Source organism: Teleopsis dalmanni, chromosome X, assembly GCF_002237135.1.
Source record: "Teleopsis dalmanni isolate 2A chromosome X, ASM223713v2, whole genome shotgun sequence".
Lineage (NCBI taxonomy): Eukaryota > Metazoa > Arthropoda > Insecta > Diptera > Diopsidae > Teleopsis > Teleopsis dalmanni.
Window position 1 is genome coordinate 80367110 of NC_051848.1, and position 27843 is coordinate 80394952.

Genomic DNA, 27843 nt, shown 5'->3' on the forward strand with positions numbered 1-27843 from the left:
ATCACCAAGTCATTAGGGTTGCACCATAACAATATTTTATTTGGCACATTTGATAATAAAATGTCACAAATATTTTGTACAAGATGTACAATTTACAAAAAATTGCTAACACATGTGAATGCGATATTTTGGATTGGTACTCCAAGATTTTGAAGCTTTCTCCAGTGGCCAAATACCGTAAAGTCACACACAGTTGTTGTTCTTTTGGAAAAATAGAACTGCGACACCGTGCAGGTAATTTTTTTGCAATTCTTTTTCAATGAAATTTAATAGGACTTGAAAAGTCTAGTGCGACATTGTATAAAAAGCTTTATTTGATCTAAACTAACACTTAAAAGTGCTCTTAGAAAGATTTTTTTGAGAAGTTCCTATGCGTTTATGGTTTAAGTATTTTTATTTGCTACTTACTTTTCCTTAATTTCCATAATTTTCTATTATTGTATTTTTTCTCGTTCCTGGACTAGGTAAATGACATTTTGAGGTTATTTTTTAGTACTTGTATATGAGTTTAGTGTAGCAATGGCTGTTTGTGTGAGCGCAGTGAGGGGACTTGCTTGGTAATGAATGTGAATTCAATTATTTCGGATATTTTATAAACAGTGTGACATTTTTTATGTCGGAGGTGAAGGATTTCTCTAATAATCCACATTTACAGTCATTTTACAGAAGCTTAACATTTTGGTGCTGTTTGCCAGCACTGACCTTACGACTTCCTCAACATTTTAAGTATTATTTGTTAGGATTTATCCATGTTTTCGCAATTCTCTCGTGAAATTGTTCTTGCGTTCGTCTTTAATATTTTATCCCGTCGGTTTCAGTACAGTTATCTAGTATTTTTGACTTCCTTTATTTTATTAAATATATATGAGCTAGTTTGAGCATTGAATGTTTGTATGATACATCAATTGATATATTAATTTTTTCGGTTTTATATAGGTATATATTATACATTTTAAACCTTATGACTCAATAATAGAAACTGTTATTAAATACTTTTTAAATTAAAACCCTGTTTATTTCTTCTATTTAGTTCAATACTTGAATAAAGCATTTATTCAGGTTCTTGGATCACATCATAAAATCGATGAGTTAGACGGCACTATAAAATGAATTCATTATACTCACAGAGTTTAAAGAATTATACAAAATATTCATATTGATTTATAATACAATCAAAAGTATTATACTCTATAGTTTTAATTTCAGAAAAATTAAATTCAATGTTTCAAAAGACAAAGTGTTTCAAAAAGACAGGGTTTAACAAAAACGAAGTCAGGTTGGCAATGATTTCTATTTTGCAACTATTGAAGACTTGGAAAGAAGCTTTTACAAAGTAGAAAAAGTCTCCAGCAATTGATAACTATTACTGGGTTTATTGATGGATCGGCTGATGACCAAAAAAACTTGAGGTCGTACCAAAGTTTGGTAGTAACGAAAATACAAGAAGAATTGAAGACAACATCAGTTACTGAAAGTGTGGCTGAAGGACATCATGAAGTATATGAGTACAAAAACAAAACGGCATCGATTGTTATTTCCAACTCAAAGCGACTTTGTAATAATGATTTTATTGCTTTTATTTGTGTACAAAGCTTGAAAAGTCTAACTGTAAAATTAGTTCGTTTGGAAAATATAAAAATTATGTCATATATATATATATATATATATATATATATATATATATATATATATATATATATATATCTATATATATATATATATGTATATTGAAAACTTTCAACAAATTACTGTCTTGTTGATTTTTGAACCTGATCCCCTCGAAATAGAAACAACTTATATACTTCGTGGGTCATGTAACAGATTTTTACACAGATAATTTTTATTTACTTAAACTTAACATAAAATAATTGTTTCGAATACACAGCCAGTCACATTACCCTATTCGTCCTTGTTCTGTTCGTCTGGTTTAGTTCAAGTCATCTGTGGAACACCGCATCTACGATTCGGTTCGTTCTTAAGATCTAAGATCCTGCGTTTCTCTCCAGCTATTCCGAATCCAAATCCATTACCACCATTCCAAATAACCTTATAGAACAGAAAAATAACAGCGACAACGCAAATAACAAGGATCGTAGTTTCGTCAGCCTTAAATAAAAGTATGGCACCCGATTCATCGTCATCGCACACATACGTGCCTCCCCCTGCTGCTGTGGCTGCTGTTGTTGCTGACATTTTTAATTATAGTCTAATTATGTTTTTATGAATCAAACGGATATAGAAAATGTTTGACGTTTCCGTTTTTCGATGTTCACTGTTGAAGAAAAAATTTTATAATACCAAATAATGTTCTTAAATTTGACTTTTTTAAAAATTTCAGATATTTTATGTCGACTTAGATTAAAATAAGATTTGAATGAAAGAAATACAGGTTAGGTTAGGTTAAATTATACCGGTAATCAAAAGGAGATCCACTTAGGCCTATCCATTGTACTACTGTATTATTAAAACCTAATGGGTTAAAACCTTGACGCATGAACCTTTGGTAAAGCTTATGATGCTATTCAGAGGGAGGTCCTAAAGTTCGCCAGATTCTTCAAAAAAGAAAGCAAAAAAGAAAGTATTAGGCTGGCGTCGTGCATGTGCCGTACAGAAGCAAATCAGATCTGTCAGGTTTATTTCCAGTCATGCAGCAAAATAGAACTAAGTAACCAACAAATAAAAATTGGATTTATATTTGAGAAAACACTCATGGAATATTTAATTATAATAGTAGAAATTATGTAAATAATATTTTTGCAGTGTGTAGTGATAATGGCAAATAATAACGTTTATTTTAAACACACAATCTCAAATACTGCAAACGTCATATGCATTTCACCCGTCAAACAACATTTGACAGTTAACATTTGTTAATTTCAATATAATTTTATTACACTCGTAAAATAATTAAACTGTTATACCTTCTACTCCACATTTATTACCGATGATGAAAATTGCATTTAATTGACTTGCGTGAAAAGTCATCCCACATTAATTAATCGAAAACTTACCAAGACTTTCGTAAACATAGCTTGCTTAGAGGAATTTCATAGGCTACAAGCGTTAGCTATATTAAATTTTGTGATTTTAATTCGTATCAATTATCTCTTTAGTAATAATTTAACTAATTTAAATTATGTAATAATTGATTAAGAAAGTACATATATCAAAGTAAAACACATCAAAATAAAAATTTTTATCACCAACATTCAAACAAGTTTAACAAAATGTTAAAAAAAAAGCTTATTGTGCTATTCAAACTGTAGAAATGACATTAATTTTATCAGCTGATGATTTTTTGACATTTTATATTATGCTATACATTTCTTGTCATTAAGTAATGCAGCAAAGAGACTTCTATTAAAAACCAAAATTTTGAATAAAAATATTTATATCATATTGATAAATGTATTGCAAAATTTATTAAAACAAATACAAATACCAATGCGTAACATTCCGCGTACATTTTCAGTCACAACCAAAAATTTGTAAGTAAACAATTGTCTTGCTTATTCTGTTGTCGGTTAATAATAACATTCAGTTCTTTATAAACAAATGGTTGTTTAGAATACCATTTCGGATTACCTGTCAACATCTTTGAATGATAAGCAAGTGCAGGAATTAAATCGCTTATGCGAAGCACGTTGCGGACGTATGCCATTGCAGTACATAATCGGTGAATGGGATTTCATGAACATAACACTGAGAACTGCACCGACTGTGTTTATTCCACGCCCGGAAACTGAAGAGTTTGTGCAAAAAGTTATAAATGAGTACCGCGATGTTAGTGAACTTAATCTACTTGAAGTCGGTTGTGGGTCGGGAGCAATGTCATTGGCCATACTGCATGAATTGCCACAGGTACGTAGCTTTGCTATTGAACGCAGCCTTACAGCTACACATTTAGCTAAAGAAAATGTAAAACTATTGGATTTAGAGGATCGGTTTGAAGTTTTCAATCACATAATGGAAGCAGATAATTACTTGCCACCCGAACTATGTGAAAAAACCTTTGATGTAATTATATCAAATCCTCCTTATGTAAAAACTGAAGAATTTCAATATCTGCAACCAGAAGTTACTGCGTATGTACATTTTAAATAATATTAATTTATTTAAATATTTTTGGACTTATATTTGATGTGGGTTTTATTTGAAATCTTAATAAAAAATTTGGAATTTTACAGATATGAAAATCTGAACGCTTTAGATGGTGGACCAGATGGTTTAAAAGTAGCACGATTAGTGTTTAATTTGGCTTCTTTGTATTTGCGTTCTGGTGGCAAACTTTGGTTGGAGCTGGGAACAGATCACCCACAGCTTGTGAAAAGAATTATGAATCGTCAGTATTCTGGACGTTTGAAGTATGTAGCCGGCTACAAAGACCAATACAAACAAGAACGTTTTGTTGAAATTGAAAGAGTTTGAAGCACAGTATTTCACGTTTTAATTTTTCTTGCATTCGAGTATAACTATTCATAAAATGAAGTTCAGACAAAATATTTTTGTTATAGTACAATAATGTATTTAAAAATATGTTATCACGAACCCTAATTAAATTCTGTGTTTCTTTGTATTGTGATTATATTTAATTTAATTAAATATATTTAAAATGAAGTGAATATAATTTGTATATTATTTAGTTTATTTATGATCTATGCAATTCCTTATGAAATATAGAGCAATAAATAAATTAATATGGTAGTTATATAGTTACAGAGTTAGTGTGAACAATTAATACAGAAGAAATGTTTAAATAATATTAAAACATTCGTGAAGTTTTAAACAAAAACATTTATATTTTCATATCATATCAATATAATTTAAAATTCTACATAATAAGAAATGTTATATTAGAACTTAAGTTGATATAAAATAATACCTTTGAGTTGTCTTTCTTGAGTTTAAGTTATGAACAGTATACATATTTTAGTTACTTCCATTTTTAACCCATATGCATATTGGGGATTAGTGGAAGAAATGTTTTGGAGGACAAGACCAACAAAACAATTTATTTTAATGTTCGCAGCCTGTGATCCACTGGTTTTTATGATAAATAGCTGTAGGAAAACGGCGACTTATGTTACCACAGATTTCGACATTTTTACATAAGGTACCAAATTCTTCATATCTGGAGTTAGTCTATTTATTTTATGAATTAAAACCTTTTTTTCAGAAGATCGTTTAAAAAAAGATATTTGAATCAAATCTTTAATCACACATTTATCCATTTCTAAATATTATTTTTCACTTCCAATTTCTTTAATTTTTTTCTTTACTTTTACCATTTGCTAGTATAAAATTGCAATAATGACTTTGTTTTTGGTTTATTTCTAACCTTTACATAAGAGTAAGAAACTCTCATGCATTCATTTACTATTTTACTTTGTATTTATTTACTTTGTATTTAGTACTGCAGAATGCAACAAACCTGATCAGCACCAACCAAAATGTTGCAACTGCGGTGAGGGACACCCGGCCAATTACAGAGGTTGTATAGTAGCCAAAGAACTTCAAAAATTGAGAAACAAAAAAATTGGTGAACAAAACAAAGGTAAACAGCGTAATCATATATCGGCTGAAAACCAACCTGAAAATAATCAAACTGATGTTCTAAATAAAAACCCAAAATCGCTTAATAATAAAAAAACATATTCGGATGTAGTTCAATCCAACACTGAGGACGATGGTAATTACAAAATACTAACACAAATACTGGAAAAAATCACTACTCAAGAAAACTTTTATAAAGCATTGGACAAACGCTTGACTAGGCTAGAGCAAAAACTCAACAAAACAAATAATGCTTAGTTATATAAAAATAATGCTATGGAACTCGAACGGTCTTCTTCAACACCTTAGAGAGCTTGAAACAGTCCTATCAGTCAAAGATGTTGATGTTTGCTTAATTAGCGAAACTCATTTTACTAACCAAACATATGTTAAACTAAAGAATTACGAAGTATATAGCGCAGTTCATCCTAGTAATTGCGCTCGCGGAGGAAGTGCTATTTTAATTAAAAAATCATTAAAACATTACGAGTCTACAAAAATATCCAAAGAGGAATTCCAGGCAATAACTGTTGTCCTTGACTTACAAAGCAAATTACTACTAACATCGGTATACAGTCCTCCAAGACATTCAATTAAATCCGAACAATACAATGATCTTATAGAAACTCATAAGCATCGCTTCATTATGGGTGGCGATTTCAACGCTAAACATACGCATTGGGGCTCTCGCTTAATTACAACGAAAGGTAGAGAACTCCTCAAAGCTATACAGCAAACTGGCTGCGAATGCTTGTCATCCGGGAACCCAACCTATTGGCCAACTGACCCAACAAAGGTGCCTGATCTACTCGATTTCTTTATAACCAAGCAAATTTCGTCCTACAATTTAAAAATAACAGATGGAGTAGAACTAAGATCCGACCATTCCCCTCTCTACATAACCCTCTTCGAATCTGCCTTAATAAATAAAAAATGTCTAAAACTTGAAAATAAATATACAGATTGGAGTTACTTCAGAAGAATCCTTAATGAAAACACCATTGCTTCAAAAGAAATTTGTGAAGAAAATGATCTTGAAAGCGAAATTTTGAACCTTACAAATTTACTACAACATGCGGCTTGGTGCAGCACGCCCACATTAAGGAATGCAACCTATCCTCATAAATACCCAAAAGTCATTGTGGATCTTATGCGGGAAAAAAGAAAGATGCGGAAAAAGTGGCAGCAATCCAGATTTCCAGCAGACAAAGCCATTCTTAACAGACTTGCAAAAGAACTCAGCCTAAAAATCAAGCAATTTAAAAATAATCAATTCAACTACTACCTATCTAACTTAAGTAATGATCGTGCTACCAACTATTCTCTCTGGAAATGCACACGAAACCTTAAGCGACCTTTAGTACACAAAGCTCCAATTAAAAATCACGCTAATCAATGGGCTAAAAGCGATGAGGAAAAAGTGGAGGTCTTTTCCGAACACCTGTCAAAAGTGTTTTCCATAGACGAAAACGTTAACAATGCAGTAATCTGCCCTCCTAGGACAGCACATTCATCATGTATTCCACCAACAACCGAGCTTGAGGTAATGATGATTATTAAAAATGAACTTAAGCTAAAAAAAACCCCAGGTTATGAATTGATAAGTGCTGAAGTTTTAAAAGAAATTCCTGCAAAATGCCTAGTTAAAATTACGAATATATTTAACGCTATAATACAAATGCGAACCCTTCCATCCCTGTGGAAAGTATCTGAAATTATCATGGTACATAAGCCAGGAAAGGATATTAATGACGTAAGTGGTTACAGACCAATAGCACTTCTGCCTGTACTTTCAAAAATATTTGAAAAAGTCTTACTGAAAAGAATCCTTCCTCTGATTGAAAGTCAAAACATAATACCTTTACATCAGTTTGGTTTTAGGTGCAATCACTCCACCATAGATCAAGTCCATAGGATTACCAATGTAGTAGAAAAAGCTCTTGAGGAAAAAAAAATCTGCTCAGCTGTGTTTTTAGATGTGTCGCAGGCTTTCGATAAAGTCTGGCACTCCGGATTGCTTACCAAAGTAAAAATATTCTCCCAACGGAGTATTATGACATAATCTCCTCTTACTTATCTGATCGTTACTTTCGAGTAAAGCACGGTGATACCTATAGTAAACTGCATAAAATTAACGCTGGAGTTCCGCAAGGTAGTGTCTTGGGTCCTCTCTTATATCTGATTTATACACACGACTTGCCAACGAGTGCAACAACGTTCACAGCAACTTTTGCTGATGATACTGCAGTCCTTGCAGTTGGAGAAAGCGCAGTAATAGCAGCTAATAATTTGCAAAATAGTATGGACAGTATAATTGCTTGGACAAAAAAATGGAAAATTAATCTGAATAAAGAAAAATCAGTGCATGTAAATTTCACAAATCGAAGCATCAGTCATATACCTGTCTACATCGATGAAGCACAAATCCCTCACGCGAATACTGCGAAATACTTGGGTATGACTTTGGACGCTAAACTAAGATGGAGCGAGCACATAAAAAAGAAAAGAAGTGAATTAGATCTTAAATTCAAATCGTTGAAATGGTTAATCGGCAAAAAATCAAAACTATCGCTTTTCAATAAACTTGTATTATACAAACAAATGCTCCAGCCAATCTGGACATATGGAATACAGCTATGGGGTTGCGCAAGCAGAACACAAATTTCCATCATCCAAAGATTCCAAAATTTCATGCTACGGAGTGTAACAAACGCGCCATGGTACGTGAGAAATTCTGACTTACACCGTGACCTTGGAGTGACAACAGTACAGGAAGAAATTCATACCAAAGCCAAATCACACCAAGATAGACTTAGTTGTCACATAAATGCTGAGGCGCATTTACTAGCGACAACTGAGCCAATACGCCGTCTAAAGCGCCGAAAGCCGTGCGATCTTTGGGCTTAAATCATTGAAATATAGTACAATTAATTTATTATTGCGTGGAATCGCCTAATTTATTTAAATTTAAATTGCTTGTTAGTTATCTAATAACTAGTTGCTTTATGTCTTGTTTTGTTTTATTTATTGTTCTTTAAAATCATATATAATAATAACACAATTTATAATAAAAAAAAAAAAAAAAAAAAAAAAATTTGTATTTACTATACGCGGTTCAGTTTTTAAACTGAACCATTTGCTCATATAAAACTGCACGGTTCGTATAAACTTATGGTTCAGTTTAATATAATGAACCTCTAGTCAAATGTAAAGCGATTTTCGCTCAGTCATTTCTTTTCTCTTTTGTATTTACTTTGCATAACATTGGAGGTTCACTTTTTTCATTGAACCGCTTGCACGCATTAATTTAAGAGTTATGATTATTTTACGTACATATTCTGCGGGGCTTGTTTTCTCTTTTATTTTTGTATTTGTTTGTATGTTTTGTGTTTATTCAATATTGAACATAGTCCCAATGTGAATGTTATTTAATGTTATTTACAAAGCATGCAACTTTGTAAGCAGCGCGGTGCAGTTTTTATTCTGAACCTTAGTATATTTTAAGAGGAATGCGTTTTCTCTTTTATTAATTATTTAATAAACTTCACGCAGTTCAGTGACTATTCATTAGAATTAATTAAATATTTGTTTTTTATTCATAATTAATTTTGTTTTTTTTAAGGGCTAATTGGTCAATAGTTAAATAATAAGGTTTTTAAAAAATATTTATTTATTTTTAATAGATTTTATTTTTACCGATATTTCGACTATAATCTATAGTCAACATCATTTTAATCGAAATATCGGTAAAAATAAAATCTTTGAGAGACCCTCAAACTTTTTATTGGAAAAATATGTTATATCATTAGATCATTTCAAATACCTATTCAAAATAGCTGATTTTGGTTTTGCAATAGATTGCAACCTCAATATAATTGATATATGAAAAAAACAACCTAGTTTATTTAATACATACCCCTATATACATACCATAAGACGATAATTAAAAAAAGTGCTTTATGATGGCAGCATTGAGGTGCTTTTTAGCATTATTTTCAAAATATTTTTTGTTTTATTGAAATCTAATTGTTTTTTTTATTTCATTTCAAAATTTTTTACCAACAATACTCATAATACGCGCACCTACACCTACACCTACACTCACATCCACAATTTGTGGACAAATACAGCTCCAAACTTTGTGTACAGGATGACATGGTATTATCGAACTCCATACTTGGACCTGATCTTTGGAATCTAAATCACAATAGAATTCTAGAAATGGAAATTCCAGGTGATTCACATTTAGTAGCTTTTGCTGACGATATAGCCGCAGTGATAACGGCACGAAATTTAAATGAACCGCGAAAAACAAAGACAAAGGCTCGTGAAAACAAAGACCTGGCTCGATGATCATGGACTAAGACTTGCAACGGAAAAAACAGAGATACTTCGAGTCGAGATAAATATATGTGAAAATAGATTTTATATGAAATATACCCAAAAGGAATAAGCTGCAAGTAAGGCAGTACAAGCTACTGCATCGCTGAGTAGACTACCATAATAACAAACGTTGGCGGCCCAACGCTGAGCAAACGAAAATTGCTAATGTCAACAACCAACTCTGTCGTATTCTACGGAAGCGAAATATGGGCCGATTCGCTGAAAGTAGAACAGAAATGTAAGACATTAGCATCAGTAGAACGGACGGTAGCCCTGAGAAGGACATAAGTCACTTGTGTTTTCCGTTATATTAACTTAAAATAAATTTTTTGGTTGTCGTGTTAGTAGAGTTTCAGTAGACTTTAATTGGTGTACATCTAAAAACATGTGATTAACTTCGAAAAGAGCTGATGATAATGATACCAACGTAGTACCAGAAAAGGTATCACCTTGATTAACAAAAGGTAAACCACCGAAAAGATTGATCGAGGAAATTAATACAGCTAAAGAGAAAATTGCTTGAAGGAAGCTTCATCTAGCAAAGAAGGGTCTCAATGGGTCATGGCAATGGAAGACGAGATGACTTCATTAAAGAAAAATAAAAGATGTGAGTTATTTAAATTACAAGAGAATAAAAATATAGTAGGATGCAAGTGGCTATATAGGTTAAAAACTAATGAACACGACAAGGTAAAGCGGTTTAAGGCTCGATTAGTAGCCCAAGAATTTTAACAAAAATTTGGTGCTGATTGTGACCAAATATTCGCATCAGTGGCACGACAGAGGTACACTTGGTCAGGTATATTGATGCAAAAACAGTGTTCCTAAATGGTGAGTTAAAGGACACAGTGTATATGAAGCAGCCGCCAGGTTTTGAAGAGAGCAATGAAACAGTATGTGTATTAAAAAAAGGTCTATATGGTTTAAAGCAATCTGCTAAGTTATGGAACGATATACTACATACAGTATTGACAGTTGCATGACTCGCACAAGGCAAAGCTGATGCTTGTTTATACTCCAAGAAGATTAATGAAAATTGATGTTTTTTTATTAATTTATGTCGACGACATGATTCTAGCGGCCAAGACATTGGGAGCAATTGCAGAAGTCAAAAACGTCCTCAAATCAAAATTTGAAATTGAAGATATGCGTGAAATAAAACAGTATCTCTGAATAGAGATTACAAAAACTAGTGATATGCGTAAAATAAAACAGTATCTCCGAATAGAGATTACAAAAAGTAGTGATAATTTCTATCAATTCAGCATACCATTTGATCCAAAATGAACGAGAAGTTAAAAAAAAACTCAAAATTTTAATTTTTAATAATTTTCTTTCTCTCCTCCTGCGTCAATACATGCATGCCAACGCTTGATCCAATTTTATATAAAAGTTTTATAGGCCGCCGAAGGTATTGCCTTTAGTTCACGCAGTGAATTCTCTTTTATGGCCTCTATGGTCTCAAAACGCGTTCCTCGCAATGGCAATTTGAGTCGGGGGAAGAGGAAAATGTCACACGGGGCCATATCTGGAGAGTCCGATGCTTGGTTGTGATATTGGTGGAGTTTTTGGCCAAAAACTGCGACATAACCAACGCTGTGTGAGCCGGTCCGTTATCGTGGTGTAAAATCCATGAGTTTTCCTTCCATAAATCTGGCCTCTTTTTGCGAATGGCCTAACGCAAACGACGCATAACGGACAAATAATACTCCTTATTGACCGTTTGACCATTTGACCGTCCGGAAGGAATTCATAGTGCACCACATCACGAAACCACGAATATCGAAGAAAACAGTCAGCATAACCTTGATTTTGGATCGACTTTGGCGTTATCTCTTCGGTTTCGGCTCACCTTCGAAGCACCATTCGGTCGATTGTTGTTTGGTGGGCGGTGGGCATGTCAAATTCATAGACCCATGTCTTATCACTAGTTATGATGCGTTTGATGAATGTGGGATGTGAGGTCACTATCTGCGTTGGAAATCATCTCTTTGGCCACATCACAACGACGCTTTTTTTGAATAAAATTCAGCTAAAAATCGCCACACGAAAATTTTTCGACTTCTTTGTATAGACCCCAAACAAAAACTAATTATACGATATGCGTTAAACTTTTATAGAATGTGTATATTAGTGTTGCCAGCGTGAAAATAAAAAAAATTTACCGATTGGATAAAGAACGAATAAGTTCTTTTTTGATCACAAGGTATATTAATAAAGTTGTGTCTGACTTCGGATTTAATGAAGCAAAATTCTCTAACGTACCAATGGATGTAAACAATTGAAAAGATGAAAGTAGCGACGAAAGGGTAGTGTTGGATACTTAATATTAATACCCAATATTAAAAGCTACTTGGATGCTTATTGTACATATCAGTTAACACTCGACCAGATATTACGGCAGCCGTTTCAATTTTAGCACAAAAGGTTTCGACACCAACACAAAATGACTGGAATGAGTTAAAGCGAGTTCAACGGTATTTGCGTGGGACAGCAAATTTAGCGCGGCTACGCAGACACAAATTGGGCTGAAAATTGCAGCGATCGAAAATCCAACAGTGGCTACGTCTTTATTGTAAATGGAATTATAGTGAGATGGTCTTGTCGTAAACAAACTAGTGTGGCACTATTATCAACAGAAGCGGAATTTATCGCACTATCAGAAGTACGAAGATAACCAAAGTTGCTTAAGAATGATTCAGGAGGAGGACGTCTGCCTATACTAAGAATGCAAAGTGCTTTCATTTAACATTTAACCAATATGGACTTATAAGATCCAGGTGTTCAGTAATGCCAATGCTTCAGATATTGAAATCCTCCAAAAAGGTTTGTGGAAAATATGGAAACATTCACTGGCGTGGTACATGGTATATTAACAAGTTAATATTTAAGCTAAAATCCTTGAACTTTATTTAATAATTACTCTTCAAAATAACCTGACACATTTTTTTGTAATTTACAAAGAATTGTTCTTTTTTCTTTAATAATCGTATTGTATATCATAATACGTTCACTCCAATGTACTATAATGCCTCCCTTCTTGGCATATAAGCAAACACTCCAAACACCCAAAAATTGACATTATAATGACCGTAGGAATGTTTAGTGTCACAGACTGAAAAAGTTGGCGTCCCTTACAAACAGGATTTCTTAAAAATATATATATGAAGGAAGTAGTTTTTGGATATCATATGTGTTGGTAAGGTAGATTCAACACTGATTCACAATAAAAATATTATGATATTTGTATAAGTAGAAGCGAAGTTATTGCGTCTGAAGTTACAGTCTTAAAAAATGTCGATATGAGACAAAAATATGACTTCTTCCTTCAGAAGGTTATGCAGTTTCACGAAGAGGTCAATGTCAGACGGTACCAAATCATGTGGGTACAGGCAGCGCGTGAGAGACACAATGCTATATTTATACAAAAATCGGTCATATAAGCTTTAAAATTCATTAGGTATAAAAAATAAATAAACAGCTGGTGAAACTTACACATGTGGTAATAACTAGATATCAGATCACGCCTGGCATTTTATTCAGAGTAAAATATCATGTCATACTTGGCCATTTAAACTAAGTGGGTCACAACTTGTTAGATCGCAAACACAAAAACTATTATAATTTGGAATTTAACTATTATTTTAATACAATAAAAGATTTGGGTGCTTATGTTCAAAACTCCCACAAATTTTTTTCTTTATTTAATATTAATTTTTTTTTACATTTTTGTAGTTCTTTCTGAACTAATTTCAATTACACAAGCTTTATTTAATATTATTAATATTTTTAAAACAAATTTTCTTCTAATAAAAAAACAGAAGAGCATTCAACTTTCCACCATAACCGTACCGGCTTCACTGTCATTGCAAGTGGCTGCACTGCCCCCACCTTGGATGTTACGTTCACGTATACCCAACCAAGGTAAACGACGTTCTAGTTCTAGACGGTACTTAGGGTGGCTTGCTGCATAAACCCACGGATCGAAGCAAGAAACCGCCTTAGCTGCTGTTGCCGGCAACATTGATACAAAAGGAGTAATCGCTTGTCGATTATCAGAAGTGCCCAGTAATGAAACAGTTGCATACGGTGTCCAGGCAACAACATAGAGCATCCAAATCATTATAGCGGCTTTGGCGATGCGCATTTCGACACTCATAGACTCTGTATTGGCATTCGCGGATAAGGACTTCACATTCATTTTCTTCGCTTGCTCGGCCAACATGCGCTCGTGATCCCGCACATGCAAGAATAACTTTGTATAATAAGTGCATATCATTATCATTGGGAAGCAGTAGGCCCAAGCAAACATGGAGCGCACAAAGAGACGTGTTTCGTCATTGTCGGTCAAATAATCGAAACTGCAGGTGGTTAGGTAACCCTCTATGACATTTATTAAACATTTCAATTTTAAAATCAATTTTATTTATATAATTTATTTTAAATATAAATGATTAATTCTTACCCGCAGTATAGCGACCCCATATTTTGAAGAAAGGCAGCACTGAAAATGGTATCGTCCAAACCCAACAAAACGCTATTAAGAAGCCAACTTGTGCAAAATTCAGTCGACCATCTATGGGATTCGATATGGTGCTGTAATAAGAAAAAAAAAATTTATTTTACTAAGTATAGTATCTAGTATATAAGAATAAACGAATAAAAAAGTGATAAGAGAAGTTATAATTGAGTTTTATTTAGATAAAGCAACAATATTGGAGAATCTTGATATCACTACTTGAGGAAGTATTTTATTTGAAATAGAAAGATATACAACAATGGTCTTTGGTTGATTTAAATCATAGAGTAAAGAGCATAACATAACATATAGCAAAACTGCCTCTAGAAGAGTAAAAATGAAGGTACATCTTACAATTGTTAGATGTCTGAACGTTTGTCAGCATAACGTCCACACTCTCAAAGATGTAGGCATCATTCTCACAAGATGATGTTTCTACAAGAACAATACACAAACGTTTATTGTCTTCTCAAGGAAACCACAAAGCATGAGGTTCTATTATATATTGTATGGAACAATCATTTAAAAGAAATCACTATAAAAATTTTGCCTAGACCACTTGAAATGGCTTGAAAGCTTAGATCAATGTCGCGAAAGATGAATCGATGAAGTCGATAGCAACTGAAATGCAAAGGAAAGATACAGTGGAAGAACATGCAAATAGTCGGGTATTATACAACATGTTTTTGTGTTTTAAAGACTAACAGTAAAAAAATTGGTTAAAAATTGGTTAAAAACTGGAACAAGTAAATTGATGAAAGGTTCTTCTTGCTGAAATGAATATGTAATACATCATATAGAAGTCATTTAGAAGTCAATATATCAAAGTAAAAAATAATAATATTTAAAAAACATACAAGACGTCTTGCATACGATGAAAAGTTGTGTCTTAAGAGAAAACAATTAAATGTAGTTAAGTCATATAAGTATTTAGGTGTTTCATGTAATGCAAATAATAATAAGAGACTTGATATTAATATTAGATATTAATAAGAGATAAGAGATATTAATAAGAGACTAGAAGAATCAAAACTAGCAATAAACAGCACACGGTAGGACTTTCAGTTAAATCCAAAGTTTTCCAAGCTGCGGTCAACTCAATTATGAATTATGCTTCCCAAGTTTAGGGTTTTGAAAGGTGTGATGAGGTGGCAAAACTGTTGATTTATTTTATTAAACTCATTTTTCATCTACCATCCAACACGCCAGGCCACGCAATTTGTCTGAAAACTGGCTTATCAATAGCACATTTCGGCACTCTAAAATCCCACTTTCAATATACCATATAAACACTGTTATAAAGGTTGTTGGTAGTGAGTCAGGTTTCGCAGCCGTAGAGCAGAACGTTTTTAACATTACTGTTGAATAACCGCAGCTTGGTATAACGGGAAAGTATTGAAGACCTTCTTACTTTATTCAGTAGCGAAAAGGCGGAACATGCTTTGTTAATTCGGTTTTGGATGTGGGCTGGCGTGCCACCGTCCGGCGATATTATGCTGCCTAAATATGTGAAGCTGTTTACGTTTCGGTACTGATATTTGCAGCGATCGGAAATTACCACGAAATATTGTTAGACTTTGTATAAAAGTGGCACTGCAGAAGAACTCAAAGAGTGCAAGTTAGTTAAAGGTAGCTGATACTGGATATAGCAGAAGAAATATATTGATATATATACGTATATGTAAAATAATATATAAATACATATAATTATATACATAAACACGTTTCCACAGAGCACTTTATATTGGGTGAACGATTATTATATGTATATGATTATTATATGTGGAGTTAATAGATTGCCTTCAAAAATGCTTTGATATGTGATGAAGGCTTAAGGCACAGCAGAAAATCAGTGATATTAACCAGTGCTCGAATAATAGAATCTGTTTTAAACGTTTAAATGTTTAAATAATAATAAATTATATGTGGTCTGCCTATGATTCCCTTCATTTAATAATATTAATCAATAAAAAATCATTAAAAGGGACAGTAGATTAAAAAGTGTAAGCATTTCCGAATTTCATATTGGGTCTAAATTTTATATTAAAAATATCAACAAATCACTGTAGATTGAATAATCACCTATCGAAGTTAGGAATTCAATCCAACAAAGACTGCAGATACTATAGAGAAGAGCGAGAAACTGCATACCATGTGCTTGGGGAGTGCTCGGCATTGATGCACAAGCGGAAGAAACACCTAGGAGGGTGTTTCATGGATCATAAAGATTCAAGACTGGGAAAGGTAGGCTAAATACTGTCTTTCATTAAAGAAATCGGACTTGGGGAAACACTCTAACCCGGGTAAGGGGCACAATAGATCTTTTAGGTCGCAGTGCACAATCCCTTCTTTAAACAATAATAATAATAATATCAACAAACATATAAATTGAAATCCTTTAATTTATACAAAATTTATGTCAAAAGTAATTATGTTACAATTATAAATATACTATGTATGTATTATACGTATCTAAAGAATTTCTATATAAATATTTATTGAAAATGAAAAACCGTTTATGTAATGAAAAACTTTCATTAGTCACGTAATTTTAACAACATACTAAATTAATTTCTATTAAACAGTTCTATTTATATCAACCAATAAAAATATTTTAAACATTTTTATTTATATCAACCAATGAAAAAATTGTATCACGTCATCTCAAGTCATGCTAAACAACACGTGCAATGTAAAATATGTGTGAGGTAACAATTATAACACATTAACGACGACGACGACGACGACAGCTTGTGATTGGCTGACGCTAGCTGCGCAGTTTAGATTTACGTCGGCAGCTATCGGCCGTAGGCCATGATTAGCTAAGCCATGACTAGTAAATCTAAACTGCGCAGCTAGCGTCAGCCAATCACAAGCTGTCGTCGTCGTCGTCGTCGTTAATGTGTTATAATTGTTACCTCACACATATTTTACATTGCACGTGTTGTTTAGCATGACTTGAGATGACATGATACAATTTTTTCATTGGTTGATATAAATAAAAATGTTTAAAATATTTTTATTGGTTGATATAAATAGAACTGTTTAATAGAAATTAATTTAGTATGTTGTTAAAATTACGTGACGGATACACGTGGCCTGATCACAATTATTTAGGTCCGGGAAATACAATTTACAAAGACGACGAACCGGTGGATGAAGTTGATTTTGATGCTTACGTACATGATCTTGAATACGAATTAGCAACAACTACAGAAGATATTAGAAGTGCTGATCGTAAGGCAATTTCAGCATTTATAGACGATTACAAAAGTAATGGAAGTTTAGCAGAATTAGCTGGAATTACTGGTTTGTCTATAAAATATGGTTTTGAAAGTGTTTTTGGTGTACAGTATCCAAGTATGTCAAAAAATGAAAAAACATTAAGTCAATTAATATATGCAAGTAGAGAAAGACATTTAGCTCAAGAGTGGAATAAAATTAAAGATACTCGAGGTAAAGGAGGTTATCGTGATTTTCAAGATTTTAAAAGTACTGCATTAATTTCAAAACAAATATACGATAGTTATAAAGTTGGTGGATATTATTATACTGCTATAAAAAGAGATTTTGATGCAGAACGCTCCGGAACCGATAACCAACCAGCCGCCAAACGACCCAGACCTTCAGACGAAAATTCTAGTAGTGATACAACAACTGAACAAGATCCTACTTTCATTGAAAAATCAAATAATATTCGTAATAATAATTCTAATATGGATGTTGATATGCAAGAAAATATTCATCAACAAAGTGGTTCAGGTCGTGGACCGAATTCGGGGGCGAGGTCGAGTATATCGGGAAGTGGACAACATTCCGCTGATGGGACTACAACGTGGATAAGCCCTAGTGTACCTTGTGCAAGTAACTATATGCATTTTTCTAAAAATCGAATATTAATAAGTTATGGATATAGCACTGAAAATATTCAAACATCAGAAACGACGTTTAGTCAAGAAATTCACAATATTATATTAAATCAAGTTCAAACACATGAATCATATAAAGAGTAAATCAAATATGAACAAATATATGCACTTTATCGCCATTAGATCAGCACTAGTTTAAAAAAATTGGACAAGCCAGGTTACTAGAGACTTAGAGATTATATAGAACAATTGAGTTCGCCTTGGACGATTAATCTACAATTGATTCTAAGAATTCTCTGAATGTTTTATCATTGCTATCATTGCATATCACTAATGATTTATAGACTTCTTTCAGCTCTATAAGTTGTCTATATAAGTAGCGACCGAAAATAGTGGTTGCTACATTCACAGTATAAAGAGTGAACCATTAGAAACGGGATTTCATAATAAGAGAAATAAGATAGAAAATTACCTTGAACAACTGATTTATCGATTGTATAATGGACTATTCTCTCACTATTCAAAATGTGAAACTAAGTAATTGCCTAATAAATATTATCATTGTCTTGTTAATTTTGAGGCTATATTCAATTCTTCTGATTGACTGTAGATAGATGTTCTTAAATGTGTCCTTTATGTCGTAAAAATCTGTCAGAAAATATACTATATGTATATATATATACTCTGACACACACTAAATACACTACAACAGTAATTGATTCCGTCATGTATGGCGTAATGATATAAAGAACCGTAATAACTAACAATGATTTATTGTCCAAATGGTGGAATTGAGATATTTATAGCCACGTAAAAACAAATTTAAAAGTTAAATTTGAAAAATTGATTAAATTAATTAAGTCCAAATGAATGAATGTACTTATTTAATTTAAGTAATTTAGTAAAGCCAGAACTTTATTTTAAATATATCGTTACGTTTATTCTAATGTTACGTTTATTCTAACGCTTCGTTCGATAACACTGGATCCTGATAAGTGAATAATGTTAAACTTGTATTAATTATAACCGTTATTTATGTTCTGAAAAACACACAACTTTATCCCTTAAAAAATAACCAACAACATTTAAAAACTTATTTCTTAACTAACTGACATAATTCAAAATTATCTCAGTTAACTTAAATTGAATTGTATCTTCGCAATAATATTATATGAGAAATATGTTTATTACATGATTTTTGATAGGACATTCCTGCTGGATTTGTTTCGCACATTAGTGTTTAACAACAGTTAAAATAAATACCGTAATGTTATTAACAAGCCAAAGACCGTATATTCCCAACAAAGACCATATAGCCTTTGATACGAAATTTTTAATTTTGGTTCAAATCAAAGCTATAGTCTGTTTAAAGCACAGACCGTAATGTTATAAACAAAAGCAAAGACCGTATCATTATACATATTTGCAACAAAGACCGTTGATACGAAATTCTACTTAGTTTTGGTTCAAATCAAAGCTAAAGACTGTTTAATGCAAAGACCGTAATGTTATAAACAAAAGCAAAGACCGTATCATTATATTTCCAACAAAGACCGTTGATACGAAATTCTACTTAATTTTGGTTCAAATCAAAGCTAAAGTCTGTTTAAAGCACAGACCGTAATGTTATAAACAAACGCCAAGACCGTATCATCATATTTGCAACAAAGACCGTTGAAATTCTACTTAGTTTTGGTTCAAATCAAAGCTAAAGTCTGTTTAAAGCAAAGACCGTAATGTTATAAACAAACGCCAAGACCGTATCATTGTATTTGCAACAAAGACCGTTGATACGAAATTCTACTTAATTTTGGTTCAAATCAAAGCTAAAGATTGTTTAATGCAAAGACCGTAATGTTATAACCAAAGTCAAAAATGACTTTGCTGCAAACAGTTTGAACAGTGGGAACAGTTTATTAAGACAACAGAAACAACAGAGCTCTATCGAATGGTTTGCGATGTTTATAAAGTTTCATGTTAAATTTAATCTTGTTACAAATATCGCCGTAATAACACAATAAGTTTAAAAGCATTATATGAAGATGAGTAGACAGGCTGCCTGCTGGCAACTTTTGTAATTGGCGATAACCACTGTTACAAGCTAGAAATAATTTATTTTTTTTTATAATACCAAACATTGTTTCTTTGTCTTTATTACTTTAAATTTAATGCCGACTTTACACTTAAAGACACCAAACTATCGAGAGGCCCTTCATGCAAACTAAACATTTATATTGACAACTCAAGAAAAAATTAGTGGTGTGAACAAAGGATTTTTTTGAAATGAACACTTTGATTCAATAAGCTTAAGTGGATCCATATAATCGCCGGTATAACATAACCCACAGCTTTATTTCTTTACTTTACTACTTCACAACTTTTCTAGGTATAATTTACTCAACGTCAACCTTATCATAAAATATATCTATATAATTTTATCAGCTCCATAGATTTTAATTATAACATATGTATCTCTATCCTCCTCGGTCCTGAAGGCTTCCCACAAAAAAAATTCTTAAAATCTTTTAGCTTTTGTTTATATGCATTCAAATAAAAAAAAAATTAATTAGACGATTTTCTGTCGTATGCGATATAAATTACAAAAAAATATTAATAAATACATCAAAAAATAACTACATAAAACAAAAAAAGATAAATTCATTAATTGATTAATTATAATCAAAATTAATGAAAAAAAAACCCACAAATAAAATGTGAATACCAACTGATATTTAGCCGCTATCTGACTCCGTAAACGAGGTCTGGACGCAGGCTAACGAAGAAAAACAAAACCAACATTGGGACCCTATCCTGAAGGATTCCCGATAAAGTTCAGTTCCAGGATGGACACGGTCTGGTACATGAGGGGGATTGTTTTCAGTCCGTGCAAGCCGGGCTTACCACTATGGCGACAACATAGTTCTTCGCAAAAACAACAAAAGTGTTGATGACCTAATCAATATTGAGGACTCAATTCAAACTAAAGCCAGTTTTGCGACTTAAGTTACAACTATGAAATCGCCGTCAGTGACCAAGAAACTTGAATCAAATGACTACTTGTTGCAAGAACGTAGCCAAGAACCTAAGTAATAGGTTTTGACGAGTGTTGTAATCGTATTTTCCTCAATACACACGGCATCCACGCCCAAAGGTTTTTAAATACAAGTAATAATCAAGCAGGGTGTTGACTGATATTGCCCGGTGAGCCTTTCTTTGAATATTATGTCTAGGTCTTTATTACACATTTTAGGTGAAGCAGAATCTTGACTGCTTGCGCCTGGATTGCGCAAACTGAGATTAGAACATTATCTTTTGCGATGAAACTATTTTCAAGATAAATGCTTTTCGCATTTGGAGAAGAGAAACTTGTCGTGCTGTTGATAAAATACACATGTATTTATAATAATTAAGAGAATCATATGTTTTATGGTCTGAATTAGCAATTGGAATCTATTCTGAATGAGAAAATATGTTTCTATTACCGCCTATGGAAAGGTATATAAATGCGTGATTACTGGTACTTTTGTTGCAAGAATTAGATGATTTCGGCGCTGACCAAATATGATTTCAACGAGAGATGGTATAACATATCATACATTTCATCAATCAATCACAATCAATTTATTAAGGTGGAAATTGAAGATATTTAAATCACACGAGTCATCAGATCACGAACGATAGATTTTATTTAGCATCATTATACGTCTCTCTCTTTCAACAATAATATAGTCCATATTTCTTCTCCATAGAATGTCGTCGGACTCACTATTGTAGTTTGATATATTTTCAGATTTTCTCTAATTCATTACGAGCAAAATATAATATATTGTTTGTGACGTGAGTTCTCGTAAGCAAGCTTCTTGTAATTTTTTATGAGCATATAGTGCATAAATCTATATCTATCTTATATATATAATTCTTCTGTACGTGTGTTGACAGTGAACTCCTCCTAAACGGCTGAACCGATTTTGATGAAATTTTTTGTGTGTGTTCAAGTGGATTCAAGGAAGGTTTAGATTCACAATTTGGCCCACTGGATAATGTCTTTTTAATCAATTTTTTATTTTTTGGTATCCATATACATTTATATTAAAAATTTAAAATTTATTCATGCTTACTTTGATTTGTTTAAAAACTTTAAAATCTCTAAAATGAATTGTAAAACTGACGTTGCATAGCTTAAGTGCATTTAAATTCCGCTGCATAATTATAGGTGAGCCAATTTTTAATCTTAAGTTATGTGGTGGTATTCCTGGTAAATCCAGCGAATTCAAAAATTCAACACAGAAAAGAGAAGAATTATATATATAAAGATATAAATATCGTACAAAAAACAATGCCACGTCTTCGTGGACGAGGAGGAAATATTGGTCGACGGACTCGGAATTCACAATTACTCCAGAACCGGCGGTTAAATAGATCGGCAGAAAACAATGAAGATGTAAGAAACCAGGATACAATTACACATGCTAATGAAAGTCAAGAGCAACGCAACGAACGCCAGGAAAATTAATTGCAAGGGGAAACAACGTTCGCCGGGTCAGCTAGTATAATATATATATCGTCCGTTGTAATGTAGTCGATTCTCTTATCTGCGTATATCTACTTCTTATATGCTTCTATTTTTGAGCAATGTAGGCAGTGTCATCAGCATATGCGATGGTCAGATCGAAGTGACTAATGTCGTTATCGTCGGGCAAGTCTAATGCCGTTTTAGATTGGTAAATCTGGGGCAACTTTCTACGCTACAATATCCTTCCTTTTATTTGCATTTATGTGAAGTACTCTTATAATGGCCATGGTTAGTTAGTCTCACATCTCAGTACAATACTGATGTATCATATTTATAAGTATCACATTACATTTGAGATTAAAAAATTCTTATTTAAAGTGAATGAATGTTAGGGTAAATACCCTAACAGTTTTCCAGATTATGTTAAAGTGAAGATAATTAGTGGATTTTACTTTTTTTGATTTAAGTCCGCGCAATCGTTTTCGTGCTTTATTTAACCTATTTTTGTAAAATTCGCAACGTATGGTCCTAAGAACATTAGTCAGCTCTCTTGTTATAGCATCCTCATCATGAGAAGTAGAGTTCAGTAAGTTTGTTGGGGGAATAGGTCATCATGAGTAGAGTTCAGTAAGTTTGTTGGGGGAATAGGTCATCATGAGTAGAGTTCAGTAAGTTTGTTGGGGGAATAGGTCACAAATTTTATGCAAGTCCCAGTAGAAAAGTGATAGGTTCAATAAAGGAAGTTCAAATCATAGTTACAAATACTTGTGACCATTATGTATAAAGTATAAATATAACATCTGCTTTGAAAATAATGGGAATAGTTTCCATTTTTCTTTTTCTTTTTTTTTTAAATTTCTATTATATTATTAATTTCTGTTTAGCTTGTTATATTTTGCACTGAATGTAATTTTTTATTATTGATAGCCAAATTCTTAATTATTTTAAAGATTATTCCATGAACAGCTTCAACCTTGTAGGTTAGCTCCTGTTAAATGTTCCGAAAGCCGTCCGACGTATTCTGGTACTGGAGAGTTTGGAGATTAACGACAAAATTCAACCCCATTTTGGTGTACATGGGGTAGTGCGTGTGACAATAACCAAAAAGGACACGCAAAAGGACATCTGTGGTAGAAACGTGTAGTGAATTGAATGTGTTTATGAACTACAAATAATATATATATAAATATGAAGGAGTCTTTTTTAATAAACTTCATAACAGGTTTGAAGAATATATTATTGAACTTCATAGAGATGAAGAGTGTAGACGATAATATATATCATATGACATTATTAAAAAAAATTATTAAAAATTATCTTATAAATAATAAATATTTCCGTCTGAAAAATTTGCCGTTAAATTACAACTTATATTCAGAAAATATTGGTCTCGCCCGTGCGACTAGTGGAGTAATATTAGCATGACTTTCTCAGCATTACGTTCCTATAATAGGTTCTATACATAAGAAAGAACAAATCATGCAAGAAATAATGCCTCTATAAACAGAATAGTATTGAAATTTAACAATTAAAAAAAAAATATAATTAATTAATTATTCTACAGCTGGTTTATGATTTAGTTCTAATATAAACACAGTAAGTAAAATTGTTAATAAAAACTTTCATAGCAAAAGTAACAAAACTCCAGAAAAATATGCGAACATAAAAGTCAAGTACGGCTTTGAGTCAGTTGGTTAAGGTGTGTTGACTCTGAACTTCAAATTTGGCAGGGCATGAGTTCGATTCCTGGCACTTGCAGTTTCAAAAAAAATAATTAGTTACGAATAATTAAATACAAGAATTATTTTCAAGACCAGTGATGATGGGTATTTGGCAATACTCGAAACAGCTATATAGTCAGCCAAAAATTCAATTAATTAAAATAATTAAAAAAAAATAAAATTTTTGTTGTTGTAGTTCACAATTGTTCGAAAACACCCCTATATGACATTAATAAAAAATATTATTAAAAATGATCTTAATTAAATGATATTATAATTCTAAATAATATTTAAATAAATATATATATTAAATTTTATTATTTATTACATAAGTTGCGAACAAGTTCTATCGGGCTGAACCAAAGACTTGATTTGTTTTTCGGATATGCAATTCATTGCGTTGCAAACCCTTTGACAGACTTAGATTTAGCACATTTTATTGAATGCTTTCATATTTAATAATTCTTTTGTTTTAGATTTTAAGATATAAGGGTGAGAAGAGAGAGATATATGTATTGAAAGGAATGGACATTTTTTATTTCGCTATTATTCTTATTATCATTTTTATAGCTATCCTCCTGACTGCGTATTAATAAACATAGTACACAGTATATATGTATAACTATTTTCATTGAACTAATTTAATGTAAAAATATATGAATCATTTAATAAAATAATGGATTATATACATTTTTTCGTATATTTGCTGATGCCCAACATACGTTGTTTTGCGATATATATCTGCAGTAAAAATATATCACATACATGTTTTTTCAATCATGAGGCTCCCTTTTCGCTTGATGAGTATGTTAACAATCAAAAGTACCTTACGTGAGACAGTAATAATCGATTAATCGAAAGATAATTACCCACATAATGCGATGAGACATTAAGTCCAGTGTTATAATAGACCCTTACTTTTTTGAAAATTGTACAAACCATCAATTTTGATCACTATAGCTGCACAATTCTGACTTACTTTAGCATAAAACTAAAGATATGTGGTTTTAATACGTACTATTATGGCTTTGATTTCTGAACGCGTAATTTCAGGTTTTAGTGATATGAATAGGCAATCAGGATCATGACAACTCCATTTGTCGCCAGTTGGCTTTTTTGTCGAGTCACGCAAATAAACCTGTTTAATGCCGACAATAATATCGAACATAGGAAAATAACATTTGTAGAGTTACACCCAAACTATTATGACAAGTATAATTAGACAAATCATCGATAATTACAAATCATCGACAAAAGGATTAAAACTATTAGAAGATTTCCCGGCAGGTCATGTCAATTGTGTTCGTTCCACACTTAATAGCAAGACCCACACAAAATATTGTATTGAAAAATTCTTCGAAATATTGAACAAAAATGTATTTCTTACGTTTTTTTCTGTTTTGAACTACAAAGTTGATCACCCAAGATAACAGAAAAAATTTTCTGTGGTTATGTTCCAAAACACAAGATTTGATTTTCGATCAATTGTTTAGTATAAAGTAAACTTTTTAAAATACGTAATCACACTTACCGATAACGATCAAATGCAATAAACGCGTTGGAGATGGCCGCACCCATTCCTGAGATGCCACCTAAAACGGCATAAACATCGCAAGACAATTCACCGCCTATAAAGTAACCAGCAATGGTGTTAATCAGATAATGTGGCATATTGCAACACATGACCAAATCGAATATTGCCAGATTAAAGATTAATAAATTCGACGGCGTTCTTAAGTTTTTTGAGCTATAATTAAAAATAATTTAAAAATAATTAATGATTTAAAGTAATTTTTACAAATACAACAATTAAAAAATTTTTAAAAGTCTAATTCATTTTTCATCCAATAAAATACACTGAAGTAATATCTGTTTTATAGCAATATTTTGAGATATATAAATGATATATATGCATATGCCACTAAAAACAATGTAACCTTTTTATTTCTTTATTAAGTATATATTGGGGACTCAGAGAGATAAGCTAAGAGGGACCAACACTAACACCAACCCTATATTTCTTTTAATTCAACATTGCTCTCATCTTCTTATTTCTAGAAGTCACAAGAATTGGCTCTAAGGTTTAAGTTCAAATTACTTGCATATTTAACATATAAGGATGGAATGAAATAATTTAATTATATGTAATTTAATTACAAATTCATACGAATAGGTGAATATCTGGTATATATGTTTTGTGATCAACAAACAGTTTTAAAATATTCTTCTAAGAATCAGATTAAGTATGTGCTATAAAAAATAGTTCTCATCTAGAGAATCCAGATAAGGCAGTGTTGGATTTACCAGTTAGGATTATTCTGGTTTTGTTCGTGAACAACCCTAGGTTAGATATAGAAAATATAAGAGATCTCTCAAGTGGTACAAGCGATGCTTTACAATGAATATGGGTTATTAAGACCCCTTTTGGGGTCTTTTGAATTTTGGCTGCTACTCTGCAGCTTATTTATCTAATTTTTTACTGCATAATGAATTCATTATTAATCTAACCTATATTACCATTATTATTAATAGTGCTCCTGAATGGATTAATGGAAGTTATATGACAGATATCCAAAATAAGTTGATTGTGCAATTAAAATGTGGACTTGAAAATATTAAAAAAAATTATGGAAGGAAGTAGAAAATTAGCAGTTTAGGAAACCAATTACATATTTATAAGGTTTAATATATATCAGTCTGTATATATGAATTTGTTGTTTAATATAAAAAATAAACTTACGTTCCGAAAATCCAAATGACTAGGCCATTTCCAAATAAAGATATAAACATTAATATAATATAACCTATAAAGAAAAAAGCTGTAAAGTGTATCTGCGGCGCGGGGAAATTTCGCCAATGTTGATGTACCAAATGTTGATATTCGGACGGATGATTCCAACCCAATAATGGTAGCCCTCCATCACGTAGCGAACTAACGATGAAATTCTTGTAAAAAAAACTTCTATCAACTTATAGAAAACTTGTATTACTTGTTGGCAAAATTCGTATACGCCTCTGGACCCATTGCACCTTTAGTCGAATGCATTTTACAGAAACTTTTGAAAATTTAAAATCAACTTTTTGTTTTTATAACAATTAAATTAAATTTAAATTGTATAAAAACGTTTTTTTAATTATTTCCTTCTTCCCTTTTCACATTTTTTATCAAATCCCATGCCGCTGATACGAAACGCACTCCGACAGGTCACTTTAGCTTATCATTTTCGCACGGGCACCTTTGTGGCTTTTATAGTTTCTGTAATTTCGGTATTTGAATTTATAAGT

At 32.1% G+C, this 27843-nt stretch overlaps 2 protein-coding genes across 2 annotated transcripts; one reads left to right on the top strand and one right to left on the bottom strand.

Moving 5' to 3' along the window:
• The first annotated feature begins 2374 nt into the window (after positions 1 to 2374).
• On the top strand, positions 2375 to 4572 carry LOC119688603 (MTRF1L release factor glutamine methyltransferase-like). The gene is made up of 3 exons (XM_038103276.1): positions 2375 to 2389; positions 3568 to 4085; positions 4188 to 4572. The coding sequence occupies exons 1-3, from the start codon at positions 2375 to 2377 to the stop codon at positions 4426 to 4428; spliced, it is 774 nt and encodes a 257-aa protein (XP_037959204.1). The 3' UTR covers positions 4429 to 4572.
• A 9126-nt stretch (positions 4573 to 13698) lies between these two features.
• On the bottom strand, positions 13699 to 27755 carry LOC119688046 (opsin Rh5). The gene is made up of 5 exons (XM_038102669.1): positions 27549 to 27755; positions 27299 to 27490; positions 26090 to 26305; positions 14402 to 14532; positions 13699 to 14319 (listed from the first exon to the last, which is right to left on the bottom strand). Exons 1-5 carry the CDS (start codon positions 27602 to 27604, stop codon positions 13766 to 13768), a joined length of 1149 nt encoding a protein of 382 aa, XP_037958597.1. The 5' UTR covers positions 27605 to 27755; the 3' UTR covers positions 13699 to 13765.
• Positions 27756 to 27843: the final 88 nt, after the last annotated feature.